The 14,095-nt window shown below is 39.3% G+C and overlaps 1 protein-coding gene across 1 annotated transcript in view; it reads right to left on the bottom strand.

Annotated features, from left to right (window-relative positions):
* Nucleotides 1–4,909, bottom strand: part of btbd11a (BTB (POZ) domain containing 11a) — a 271,143-nt gene extending 266,234 nt beyond the window's left edge. The window contains exon 1 of the mRNA XM_063005972.1: nt 3,860–4,909. Within this exon, the coding sequence (XP_062862042.1) occupies nt 3,860–4,724 (865 nt within the window). The 5' untranslated portion in view covers nt 4,725–4,909. The remainder of the gene's footprint in view (nt 1–3,859) is intronic.
* Between the last annotated feature and the right edge of the window lie 9,186 nt (nt 4,910–14,095).

Here is a 14,095-nt window from a genome sequence, read left to right as displayed (position 1 = left end):
AAAGGGCCTTCCATAAACTGCTGCTGCAAAATTAGTTGGAAACATAATTTCCTTGATAGTTGATTTATTACATAGTTAGCAATTGTTGTGGCTGAAACAAATTAACTTAAAAATTAGAAGGGGTGTCCAAATACTTTTGTCTTTTAAGTGTATCTGCCTTGCTGCAATGCCTTGTTTGCACATATAAGCTAGTCATGGAATCCAGCTTCATTTCCAAAAATGTTGACAGTAAGTAAAATGCAAAAAATAGAAGTGGTGGTTTATAAACTTTATTTACAGGTATGTTACTGAAACCCACACAAAGAAAAAATATTTAAAATATAAAATATCAAGTATGTGAAACTGGGAAGTCTTTGACTATTTCCACAGGTTCACAGGTAACAGGTGATATCATAATTGGTGTTTGGTTGTTTACAAGCAATTATAGGTTCACTATAATAAAACCTCTGTGAATAAGTTGTCCAACAGTTTAAAAGCTATGTTAACAATGCACAATTGCAAGTACAGTAATTTAGTGATTTTCCTCATCTACAGTCCAAAACATTCAAAAATTTAGGGAATTCCGGACATAAAATGCAAACCACCCACCCCAACAGAACTTGACAGACTCCTTAACACCAAGAGCACTTTAAAATGTCAACACATGCTGCCAATTTTGCACGAAGTGAAAACCTGGCTGTTCTAACAGATGTGAGGTACAGTTCTGTAGCACCCCATGCATTACAATGTACTGCAGAGCTTCCACCTGTTACACTGTCCAAATAAATAAGAAGGCAAATAACATGCTGCAAATTGCTCTCCTTTCACCTGGAGCAAACAAGCACAAATTTGTTTCCCTCAAGAATAAATTCCCAGTGGCAGGATTGGATTAAAACATAAAGCTTAATGCTTTAGATAGCGTATTAGCTAACGGATTTAGGTTCCCTACATAGTGCACTAAATTGTATATCAGATAATGGATTTATGACCTGGTGGTGGCGTGTTAGTGTGTGTTGTGCTGGTATGAGTGGATAAGACACAGCAGCGCTGCTGGAGTTTTTAAACACCTCACTGTCACTGCTGGACTGAGAATAGTCCGCCAACCAAAAATATACAGCCAACAGCACCCTGTGGGCAGCGTCCTGTGACCGCTGATGAAGGTCTAAAAGATGACCAACTCAAACAGCAGCAATAGATGAGCGATCGTCTCTGACTTTACATCTACAAGGTGGACCAACTAGGTAGGAGTGTCTAATAGAGTTGACAGTGAGTGGACACGGTATTTAAAAACTCCAGCAGCGCTGCTGTTTGATCCACTCATACCAGCACAACACACACTAACACACTACCACAATGTCATTGTCACTGCAGTGCTGAGAATGATCCACCACCTAAATAATACCTGCTCTGTGGTGGTCCTGTGGGGGTCCTGACAATTGAAGAATAGGGTGAAAGCAGGCTAAAACAGTATGTAGAGAAATAGATGGACTACAGTCAATAATTGAACTTCAAAGTGCTTCTATATGGTAAGTGGAGCTGATAAAATGTGTAAAATGTGGCTGATCAGTGTACATGTATTGATGCTAATTTAAGAAAAAGTTGCAGTGGTCCCTTAATTTCTTCCTAAGTTGTGTGTTATTCAATCTATAACTATTTCAAAGATGCAGAGACAAACTGGATTAAAACACCACTAACCACAATAAGCAAAACATGTCGCAGTACACATTTAATCAGTTAGGTGCTTTTGTTTAATTTAAATAAATTATGTTGCAATAGTTTAGTAGATGCTGTGGATAAGTGTTTTTAAACCTGGTCTTGGAGTACTCCTGCTGAGCATTTATAAATGTTTTCTTCTGCACATAACACACTTGAAACAGTTAATTAACAAGCCTTAATTGGGTGTGAGCGCATAATGTGGACAGGCACACAACCGTCACCTGTTTGAATTGTGAGTTTAACATCTGTGTGAGTTTAACATATTTCCTTTGTGTACAGGTACTTTTGTTTCCTTACACTTCACAAAAAACATTATCTGGGTGGACTGTCCCCCTAGGTGCCAGTGCATGCATGAATCAACCTGTTATGCTATGCAATGTCCAAAGTGTATTTTCACTTTGGAGCCTTAGAACCCACTGAGACCAGTGGATATATTGCCTTCTCTAAGTTCTAAGTGCCCCTATGTGTGAGTAAGTGAACAAATGGGTAAATGTGTGATGCCTTATAATAAAACTGGCATCCAATTTAGGGTGAATTTTGAATTGCTCACATAATTTCTGGATATTTCTTTCAACCAAGTGAGACCAGTGGGCCAATCTAAATTGCCCCTGTGAGTGAGTTTTCAATAATTGGAAACCTTATCCAGAGTGTATTTCTAATAATGTAAAACATTCTGGGCTGGACATTAGGAAATAAATGGTCATGTGCTTAATGCTTTGCACCTAATTGTTGCTCTTTACAGGGAGTATTCCTGTTTTACACCCAGTGCTTCTGGGATTGGTTTTGGACTCACCAAGTCCAGTAAGTGAACTGGCTATTTTGAACTGGTTGAACAGTGGGTGCCTGAAACCTTCGAAATGAATGTTGGTTATCTATATTACTTGTAGGTGTGAGTAGGTAATTGTATAAGTATTTGTTGCCCTAAAATGATTAGTGCCAAGGCATGGGTGTATTTTAGTCTTTATCCCAGTGTTTCTTGATGGCATCTGACCAACTGTGATCCTTAGAAAGATTAAGCAGTAAGTCTAATACATAAATTCAAATTTTAATCAAAGTAAGTGAGTGGGTAAATGAGTAATTATGCAAGTGTGAGATGTCACCCTGATCATGATATACACTCTATGGCCAAAAATATTGAGAGATTTGCTAATTGCTGGGTTCAGGTATTTCATCCACACCCAATGTTGTGGTGTTTATTATTAATGACATACATTGTGTGTTTTTAACTTTGTGGCAACAGTTTAGGAAAGGCCCTTTTATGTTTAGCACTTTCTATAAAGACATGGTTTGGTAAGTGTGTTGAGGAGAAACTTCAGTGACCGGCACGTGACCCTAACTCAAGCCAGGTCTTTTGGTCCAATATCATAGCCTGGCCTTTAAAATGTTGTTTTTACTTAATAGGTACAAAGTCTTAGTGATACACTGTAAAATCTTCTGGAAAGCTTTCCAAGAACAGTAGAGAATTTTATAGCCACAAATGGGGTGTCAACTCGATATTATTGTCCTCATTTACATTTACATTACATTTTCAGCATTTAGCAGATGCCTTTATCCAAAGTGACTTACATTACAATTACAGTATACAGTCTGAGCAATTGAGGGTTAATGGCCTTGCTCAAGGGCCCAACAGCAGCAAACTGGCAGTGGTGGGGCTTGAACCAACAACCCTCTGATCACTGGTCCAGTACCTTAACCACTAGGCTACAGCTGGCCCGTTTTAAAATGGGGTGTCCAAAAAACTCAAGGTCAGGTGTCCACATATTTTGGCCATGTAGTGTATTAACCCATTGTGTCTAGTGTTTTAGTACAGGCTTTTTAACCCACCGAGACTAGCAAGTGGAATGGGTTACGTGTGTGATGTCCAACATGTTATACAGACTTGTTTCCAGTATTTCCATGATGAGCTCTGGGTCAAAAACTATTCTGATCAGAATAAGTATGTGTAAATGACAAAAATAGTTAATGAGCAGGTGAATGGCTTCATGAATAAACGCACGATAGTGTCTGTTAGACAGGAAAAAAGAATCCAGAACCAGGATTTGGAAATACTGCTCTATATAGTTTTGATCCATGTAGCCATGAGCACCTGGCACTCTACAGGTATTTGCAACGCCCCTGGCTGACGGCTACCAGACAACAGGAAAAAACACCATCAGATGCTTACCGCTGGCGTTTTTCCCACAGATCAGATGCTGTAAGGGTTGCAGCAGACCCCACAGCTCTGAATCATTGTTGATCGCTTGTTCCAGAGAATCCACTGTGATTTTGGGAAGTCCATTGTCCTTCTCGACCAGCGCGCTTCTTTGTACGCGCCCGTATACCTGGCGAAACAGACTCTCCATGCAAGCGGACAGGTAGATCGCGGCATGCTCGTGGATCCTCAAAGCCACCCGACTATCCACCATCCACCTGAAAAACTTCCCGACCGAAAAGATAAGCCCACAACGGGCAGATTTTCCCCGGCTGAAACGATCGCCAGTGTTCATGTTGTACAACGAGAGCGCACCGAGCGCAGCGGACACGCAGTTGGCCGAGATGGTCCATGACAGCACGATCTTGATGGCGCTCTGGACTTCTTGTTTAGTGCACTTGGCATAGCGCAGACTGAGTCTCTGTGCCTCCCGGGCGATCCGGACAAGCGCACGACTCAGTAAGGCTGATAGTTTGGCCACGATCTCGCGTGGCACCCCAGCCGTGGGTATTTCAGCGTCCTTCCGCAGCGCGCCTTCCACCTCCGCGACGCTCCATGGTACCTCCTCCAGCTCGGGCAGCTTGGCGCACTGGCCCGAGCACTCGAGGATCTCGGTGTCCTCCGCCAGCACGGTGTTCACCGTGTCCAGACTGTTGTGCCTGCTGTGCATGGACTCGGTCAGATGCCAGCAGTTTCCCCCATGTGCCAACGCCGGGTGCGTGTCAGAGCAGCAGAGTGACACGCTGGACGAGCGGAAAGAATCCGCCGCACCACCATAACCAGAATCGAGCGTCAAATCCTCCAGCGTCCTCGCTGCTGCCTTACCCTTGCCTGCCATGGCTGCACCTCATACTGTTAATCTTAGGTTTAACAAAATAAGAAATGTTAACTCTTCACTGTTTGTCTCACAAAACCAACAAAAAGTAATAGTCTTTCTGAAGCGCGCAATTCTTGGATGAAAATGCGCACAGATGTTCAGCTGCAGCGCTGATCCGACGCTCAACAGGCGAGTACGAGTCTCCAACTAAGTGCGCGCAATCCGACTTTCCAACCACTGCAGCGATTACTGCAAAACCACTCTATAGGAGGGACTTTGCAAAGAATACGACAGTCAACAACCAATCACCAGGCTTGGAAACTGTAGAGAGACAGTACAGGGAGGACTGAGCCACGGATTTAACCCGATATTCTCTTCACTGCGCTTTAAAATACAGTGCGTCAAAATGAAAAGGAGCTTTCTTGTTCAAAACGCGCGATCATTTCTGGTGTAGTACAGTTATTCAAAAAGTTGAATGAGAAAAAAAATTATTTTTGTCAACAATATAATTATACACAAAAGTAAAAACAACAGCTCTGATGCTTCACATAGATCAGATGCTGCATCATCAACATCTCATCATTCTTTAAGATTTTTTTTTCTACAGTCTGTAAAATTCCAGAAAATGTGCTGGCAGTTTGTTATCTGGATTTTGCCCATTATTTTCCTGATTCTTCCATCGTCAATTAAAGAGCGTCAGTTTAACTCATTCTATAAATGTCTGTGCTTTATCAGATTTAGAACTGGTGACTGAAAAGCTGGACTTATTGGAACCAGGCTGAGATAACTTTGTGACAGTACATTACAGTATTATGCTGGAGGTATTTCTTGTAAAACTGATGAATTGTGACCAATAAAAATACAAATGGGCAGTAGCAATACTAAGCTGTGGCTTTTAAACAATGATTGATTGGTATTTGGGGGCCCAGAGTGTGCCAAGAAAACCTTCCTTTTACTTGTTCTCCACCTGCAGCCTAACTGTAGACACAAGGCAGGTTGGGTCTATGCTGTTCATGCTGAATTCTGTACCTACCCTCTGCGTAAGTCACAAGATTAATTCGACAACTTTTTCTTTTTTTTAATTGTTTAGTTTTTGGTAATCCTGTCCCTGCTGTAGCCTCAGATTCATGTTCTTAGTTGACAGGAATAAAACTTGTGGTCTTTTGCTGTTGTACTCCATTTGATGTATTGTGTGCAGTCTGAGGTGCTTTTCTGCTCAGTATAGTTTATAAGCTATTAATAATTTTAATAACTGAGTGCAATACTTTAATATAGGAACATTTAAAGTTGATCCTCATACCCATCTGAAGTTATTTGTAAGTTGGAGACTTTTTTGATATTTTTTGATAATACCCATATAAACTTCCACACAAAATGTATAATAAAATGCACTTTAAATGTATTTTTGTATTTACCATCTGGTCTGTGGATCTTGGGAGGATAACATAAGTATTTTACAGTTTTATGTTTTTATTTAAGTTATTTATGGTGTAAAATCCCTACAAAGTTATTATTGGACATAATATTAACAAAAAACATTATTTTACATACTGAAAATACTAAAGCAAGACAGATTTTAATTATATATTTTTTTAATTTAACATTCTATAAAATGTTTAGGATAAATAACATAGTTGGTAATGTTATGATAAAAAGTAAAATCATGCAGCAACGTCCTTAATGAGCATAAATGTTCTCAGATGTAACAGTGATGCATTATTTAATGTAATTCCAGTTTACACTGATTTCAAAGGCTTTATAGTGCACTTTAACTATCTTAACACTATTATTTAAAACCACTATTATTTTAAACCACTATGCCTTAATTGCAAAATAAATATATTATATACAACTAACATAACTGCTGGACAGCTAACAGACTAGCTTGTCTAAGGTAATATTAGCAATAGCTAACTAGATCCTGTAATTCAACAAGGTTGTATGGAGTCATGCTTAATTTTACTGATAGATAAGTATGATCAAAAAAATTATAATACACTGTTTAAAAAGTAAAAAGTAAGATTGCTAAGAATGCAGTGGCAGTCTGTTACCCAAAACATAAAGTGAAGGGTGTGGGTTTGTGATTATACCACAGTGCATGGTTGCATGTCTTCATGAATGATATGTTCATGCAGATGCAAGATTCATGCAGATTGTTACACTATTTATTTAAAAAAAAAAGCTAAATTTGATATTGCTGCTTCTATACAAAGCATGTTCGTAAAAACGTATACAGACGCTTATGACTTTCTCACTTATGACAGAAGTATTTTCTTCTGTACTGTGCCAGTCACATCTCTGATCAATGTTTAAAAACCACTGGTTAGCTGACTCACCTTTTAAGGACCCAAATCCTTTCATATTAAGTAGTTGCTGTTTTACAGGAACTTAAGCGTTTGCTGAAATACATTCTAGGAATTTAATCTGATCGTACCAGAGGATACATGCCTTCTGTTTCAGAGATTCCAGAAAGGTTCCTGTAATGAAAATATGCATAAGGAACCACTGTAAACCTAACAGTTTGTCCAGGCAACACAAAGCTAGTAGGGTGCCGCACAGCAACATGGGTCCTGGGGATCTGGGTTTAATCCTTGTTTTTGAGCACTGTCTGGGAGAAGTTTTCAATGTTTTCTTATGTCTGTAAGTCCTTCATCTGGGTAGTGTAGCCACTTCCTACTTCTTAAAATCATGCAGAAGGTGCATTGGCTTCTGTGAATTGCCTCTGGCTGTGAGTAAATTAATGATTGTGTATGTGTTGCCATGTTGTAACTTTAATTTTCTATGCAAAGATCATTGATTTAATTACCTCTGTAAATAAAGCGGCTCTTTAACATTTGGTAATCAACGTTTGGCAAAGAGTGTATAATACTACTCTCGCTAACAGTGCCCCCTTTATCACTCTCATTAATTCATCATCTGCAAAGAATCTTATTAATCATAACACAGGTATGAAAATCATCTCACATTCCAATATAAGCAAATGAGAACTAATGACTTACTGGAGCCCTGCTTATAATTTAACATCAGGGACTATGTTGTGATGTACATTTCACACCATACAAATTTAAAATACTAATTATAAAGTATGTATAGTGTGGATTCAAGCCTTTGTGTCAGGTTAATATCTGAGTATGGAACATTCTCCACTGGGATTTCCACTATACTCCAATTTTTCTTACCTCCCAAATGATTGGCTATGTCTGAGCGGGAATGGTGGAACAGCCAAGCCATTGGCATGTACACTTGTCAGTGAGCTCTCAGTGCCGGAGCCCAAATAAAATAAGGCGAGTTGCATCAGGAGGGGCAGCCAGCATAAAAAAATTTTGGTATGTGGACCAAAATGACCCACTGTGGCCACTTTTAATACGAAAGCAACACAAAGCTATGGCCATCCCAGTATGGAAAGACTTTGGCCAGTGTGAAAAGACTCACAATGCCATGTCTAAAACTCTAACAAAACACAATGAGAGATATTATTTCCCAATATTTAACTGTGGAAACTCAGAATGATGATAAAATTATCCAGGGGCCCAGAACAACTTCTCCAAGAAGTTAGAAAGATTCTAGAAAGCATCTAAAAAACTGCGGACATCTATAACCTTCAGTCACATGCTCCTCTGGTGTCCACATGGGTTTCATATGGTTACTTTTAACTGCTCCTAGGCTCCTAGTCTTGCATTGGACCACATCCGCCACCACCCTGTTCAAAACTGATACATTAATAGTTAATTATTTACATTTTTGGCATTTAGCAAACACCCTTATCCAAAGCGACTTACAGTACAGTTACAGTACACATTCTGAGCAATTGAGGGTTAAGGGTCTTGCTCAAGGGCCCAACAGCAGCAACCTGGCAGTTGTGAGGCTTGAACCAGTGACCTTCTGATTACTAGTCCAGTACCTTAACCACTAGGCTACAGCTTGTCCTTTTGCTATCTGGTTTTAGATCTCAGCGGTGTTGGCCATGTATTTACACTGACATACCTGTGGGATGGGGATGGCCAAAAGCCTGCAATGTTGTTGCTCTGTCCAGGGTATTCCTGTCCTGCACCTTTTGTATCCCAGTGAAACACGATTTCTGACTCTGACCAGGTTAAAGAGGTTAAAGAAAATGAAATGAAATGATGCATTAATAAATAAATTAATACATAAATTATTAACAACATTAAAAAAACTGCATATGAGTTTTGTCATCCAAATCTACGTACTATAATTCCCTATTTATTAAAGTTCATGGAGGCTGCACCTCACAAATCTTTCTTCAATTGCTTTTCATCTATGCGACCCACCATTAAATTGAGGTTTGTTCTACATATTGCATGTAAAGTCTCCAGAGCAAAGATCAGCGTGGTTTCAGACATCCGTTCTTGTAATTGAGTTTCGGCTGCATGTTCTCCATGACTTGCAGTTGCCTGGAAACATTAAGATGTCTTATGGCTAGTAGTCGTGCTTCTTCATTCACATCTTCATTATGCTTATTCACTACTACATTTAATCTTAGTAACATTCATTATTTTAATGATTTCTTTATGTAAATCATTTAGTAATATACATAATTTGAATATTCATTAAAAATGATCTTTTCTATTTGATGAATTTTAGCTCTGAGATCCACACAGATCCATCAGTTTTTATATAATCCCTGTCAGTGAGTTCTTTCTTTGCCATGTTTTCCATTGCCTCTGGGTTTTTTCTGGATACTCTGGTTTCTCCCACTGCCAAAAAAACCTGCTAGTGATACCAGTCTAAGCCACTAGAGCTTGCTCCCAATGATAAATAGGAGGGATTTATATAATATAAATAAGATATAAAACAAAGATTTATAAACAATAAATATGTTACAAAAACTAATTACCAAGGATAAATAAACTCATGGTCAATAAAGATACTGTTTGACCGGTTAAGTGTGGAGAAATTCCAGAGGTCTGTACTGAGCAAATGTTAGGTGCGACCCAAGCATACTCACCCAACAATAGTGCCTGGCCTCACAAATGCTCATTTGACTAAACTGAAACACGCAATTTTTACAAACACATTCCAAAAGCTGTTATACAAACTAGTCGTAAAGAGGAGATTTAACACTAATGCCCATGATTTTTTGAATGGGACATCCAAGAAGCTGGTGGTCAGGTGTTTACATACCTTTGGTCATATAGTGTGTTTCACGATGGTATTGGAATTTTAATGATCTATTAATAAAAAAAATTTAATATAATAGCTGGAACACAAACCTATAGCTGCAAGGCGGGGGGCTTATAAATGCAAAGAAAAGGTGTGCGGGAGGACTATGTTTGCACCATTTCATTACAAAAATAATGTTGCAGAAATCATTATTAGTTTAAGACTTACATAACGTCGTTTGCAAGAGAGAACTTCAAAAGTAATTGCTTAAATAACTTCGTTTTTCCATAAATGCTTTATATATTATTTAAGGCTTCAAGGATTTTGGCATGTTCTTCCCATGGTTAAATTTTATTCTTGGCAACTTGAGTTCTGTCTCACCATCCAAAACATGCAGGTGGTGGAATGCCTGTTCACAACTAAACGTAGAAGTGAGTGAGTGAGTGAGTGAGTGAGTGAGTGAATAGTTAAATGTGTGATTATCTACCATGGAACTTTTCTCTGTCCACTGTATACTCCCTGGTGAACCCTGAATCATTCTTCACTGGGCCATAAGGATATGTGATTTTTCATGCATTTACTTCCCACTAGTGTTTAACACGAGTATTGCAAACATTAATCTATCATTTTTGTAAGATTCCCTGCTGACAAATGCATCCACACCCCGGTGCCCTCATTAAGTCTAAATCGTAAAAAATTGTCCAGGAGCATACATTTAAATTTAGTTCATTGAATGTTTTTTTTTTTTTATATCATGAAAAGGCCTTATTAATTGTGCAGCTGTTTTGGGCAACACTATAATCTTTACAGGGGAGGGTGGGAGGGGAGCCATTAAATTAAAACTACAAAAATGATTTGCCTCATTTTAAATCAGGCAGTGCTAGAATATCTGAGTCCTCCTTATATTCCATACATTGCTAGCTCAGTACTGGCTGGCAACATACAAGTACATTTATAAATTTCCTTAATATTAGCAGCTTAATTATGTCTTAAACACACATGGAATAGCTACACTACTGGGAAAAAAACATTTGTATAATCCTCTTTATTATGTTGTTATTCTAAAAAACATTTTATTTAACATATTATTTTTTTAATAAAAGAAAAATTGTCCTAAATATGCGAGTATGGTGTGTTCTACCATTTTTATTTTTAAAATAAACTGAAAGCCCTTCAATGCCCTCTTGGTTTGATTTTGGCCTCAGTATACTATAGTATTTAGTAGTAATACAGTACAATGCAAGCAATTTACATTCTATACAGTAGGGTTTTTAGAGTGAAAGCTAGGTTAAAATGACTATACCAGGTACAAGGCAATACTAATACAATATGATGCAATGTATACATTATATGGACAAAAGTATCGGAACACCCCTTATTTAATTATTTAAATCATATGTGTCAGTCTCAACAATATGATTCTAACTTTGCAGCAACAGTTTAGGGAAGGTTTTTTCCTGTTCCAGCATGATTGTGCCCTTGTGCACAAAGCAAGGTCTATAAAAGCATGAAGAAAATCTTGATTTCGAGAAACTCTGTACAAAGCTCTGACCTCAAGCCTCACTGAACAGCTTTGGAATGAACTGTAACATCAGTTGAAGCTTTCTTGACCAACATCAGTGCCCCGACATACAAATGTTCTTTTGACTAAATGGTACAAAATCCCACAGATATACAGTGGGTACGGAAAGTATTCAGACCCCTTTAAATTTTTCACTCTTTGTTTCATTGCTGCCAATTGGTAAGATCAAAAAAGTTCTTTTGTTTGCTCATTAATGTACACTCTGCACCGCATCTTGACAGAAAAAAACAGAAATGTAGATATTTTTGCTAATTTATTAAACAAGAAAAACTGAAATATCACATGGTCATAAGTATTCAGACCCTTTGCTGTGACACTCATATTTAACTCACATGCTGTCCATTTCCTTCTAATCCTCCTTGAGATGGTTTTACTCCTTCATTGGAGTCCAGCTGTGTTTAATTAAACTGATTGGACTTGATTAGGAAAGGCACACACCTGTCTATATAAGACCACACAGCTCACAGTGCATGTCAGAGCACATGAGAATCATGAGGTCTAAGGAACTGCCCAAGGAGCTCAGAGACAGAATTGTGGCAAGGCACAGATCTGGCCAAGGTTACAAAAGAATTTCTGCAGCACTCAAGGTTCCTAAGAGCACAGTGGCCTCCATAATCCTTAAATGGAAGAAGTTTGGGACGACCACAACTCTTCCTCGACCTGGCCGTCCAGCCAAACTAAACAATCGTGGGAGAAGAGCCTTGGTGAGAGAGGTAAAGAAGAACCCCAAGATCACTGTGGCTGAGCTCCAGAGATGCAGTAGAGAGATTGGAGAAAGTTCCACAAAGTCAACTATCACTGCAGCCCTCCACCAGTCAAGGCTTTATGGCAGAGTGTGCAAGACATATGAAAGCCCGCATACAGTTTGCAAAAAAACACATGAAGGACTCCCAGACTATGAGAAAGAAGATTCTATGGTCTGATGAGATGAAGATTGAACTTTTTGGTGTTAATTCTAAGCGGTATGTGTGGAGAAAACCAGGCACTGCTCATCACCTGCCAAATACAATCCCAACAGTGAAACATGGTGGTGGCAGCATCATGCTATGGGGGTGTTTTTCAGCTGCAGGGACAGGACGACTGGTTGCAATTGAAGGAAAGATGAATGCGGCCAAGTACAGAGATATCCTGGAGGAAAACCTCTTCCAGAGTGCTCTGGACCTCAGACTGGGCCGAAGGTTCACCTTCCAACAAGACAATGACCCTAAGCACACAGCTAAAATAACAAAGCAGTAGCTTCAGAACAACTCTGTGACCATTCTTGACTGGCCCAGCCAGAGCCCTGACCTAAACCCAATTGAGCATCTCTGGAGAGACTTGAAAATGTCTGTCCACCAACGTTCACCATCCAACCTGAGGGAACTGGAGAGGATCTGCAAGAAAGAATGGCAGAGGATCCCCAAATCTAGGTGTGAAAAACTTGTTGCATCATTTCCAAGAAGACTCATGGCTGTACTAGCTCAAAAGGGTGCCTCTACTCAATACTGAGCAAAGGGTCTGAATACTTATGACCATGTGATATTTCAGTTTTTCTTGTTTAATAAATTAGCAAAAATATCTACATTTTTGTTTTTTTTCTGTCAAGATGGGGTGCAGAGTGTACATTAATGAGCAAAAAAAAGAACTTTTTTGATCTTACCAATTGCCTGCAATGAAACAAAGAGTGAAAAATTTAAAGGGGTCTGAATGACTTCTTCAGTCTGAGACTCTAAGATCTCTAAGTATGCGATTCCGGACGCAGCTTAACTTTTCCTTTTCTGCTCTTTGGCTATGTTGTAGTTCCTCACTGCCAAACAGGTTGTCCAGTTTCCTGCACCTGCTTGCAGCTTTTTCTGTGTTTTATCACAGGCTTTTTCTGCACCTCCTTTACACTTTTTCGACCCTTTCTCCATCTCGCACTCATTCATAAGCTGCGTCCGGAATCGCATACTTAGAGAGTACGTACTAGATTGGAGGAAGTATGCACTACTCTGCCGGTAAAAAAGTACATACTTCCAGTACAGAAGTATGCAGTATGCACACAACACTGCTACGCACTACATCCGCCATCTTTCCAACGTCAAGTGATGACGTGAGACGTGATGACGTAATATCACCATGGTTACAGACTCATTACAAACCCCACTCGCCAAATTTTTTGATATTTATCATGTTTTTGTTATTAATTCGTCTTTAAAATGTTTTATTTTATTTATCTTACTTACACTTGTAAACAGAGGACCGCTATCTTTCTTGTTTCTTATTACGCTTCGAACGCCTACGCAGCTCCAGTTGCATTATGGGATACATTAACGGACCGCAAGTGTGCATCGCTTGCATACTCAAACATGGCTGCCCAATAAGTAGGTCATCCGGGTACTTCTCGCGTACCTCTTTGTGTATACTATGTATTCGTACATACTAACCGCTCTCGCGTCCTCATTTCGCGTACTATTGAGTATGGAAGTATGCGATTCCGGACGCAGCCATAGTTTTTTTGTACTGGTGGTTGTGATTACGGTTTATCCAGAGCGGTAGAGAGAACAGAGTGGCGACACTCCCATAGGGAACCGTTGGAAAGGGGGCGGGACATTTTTTCTGCGCAGCTTCCGGGTTGTGGAGCTCTGTATAGTTCCAAACAACCCATAGAGCCCCATTCATTTCCACTACTTATCAAACATTTTTAGCTGTATGTTGCTTTGTTTTAAAA

Source organism: Trichomycterus rosablanca, chromosome 1, assembly GCF_030014385.1.
Source record: "Trichomycterus rosablanca isolate fTriRos1 chromosome 1, fTriRos1.hap1, whole genome shotgun sequence".
NCBI lineage: Eukaryota > Metazoa > Chordata > Actinopteri > Siluriformes > Trichomycteridae > Trichomycterus > Trichomycterus rosablanca.
This window is presented reverse-complemented; position numbering and strand designations above follow the sequence as displayed.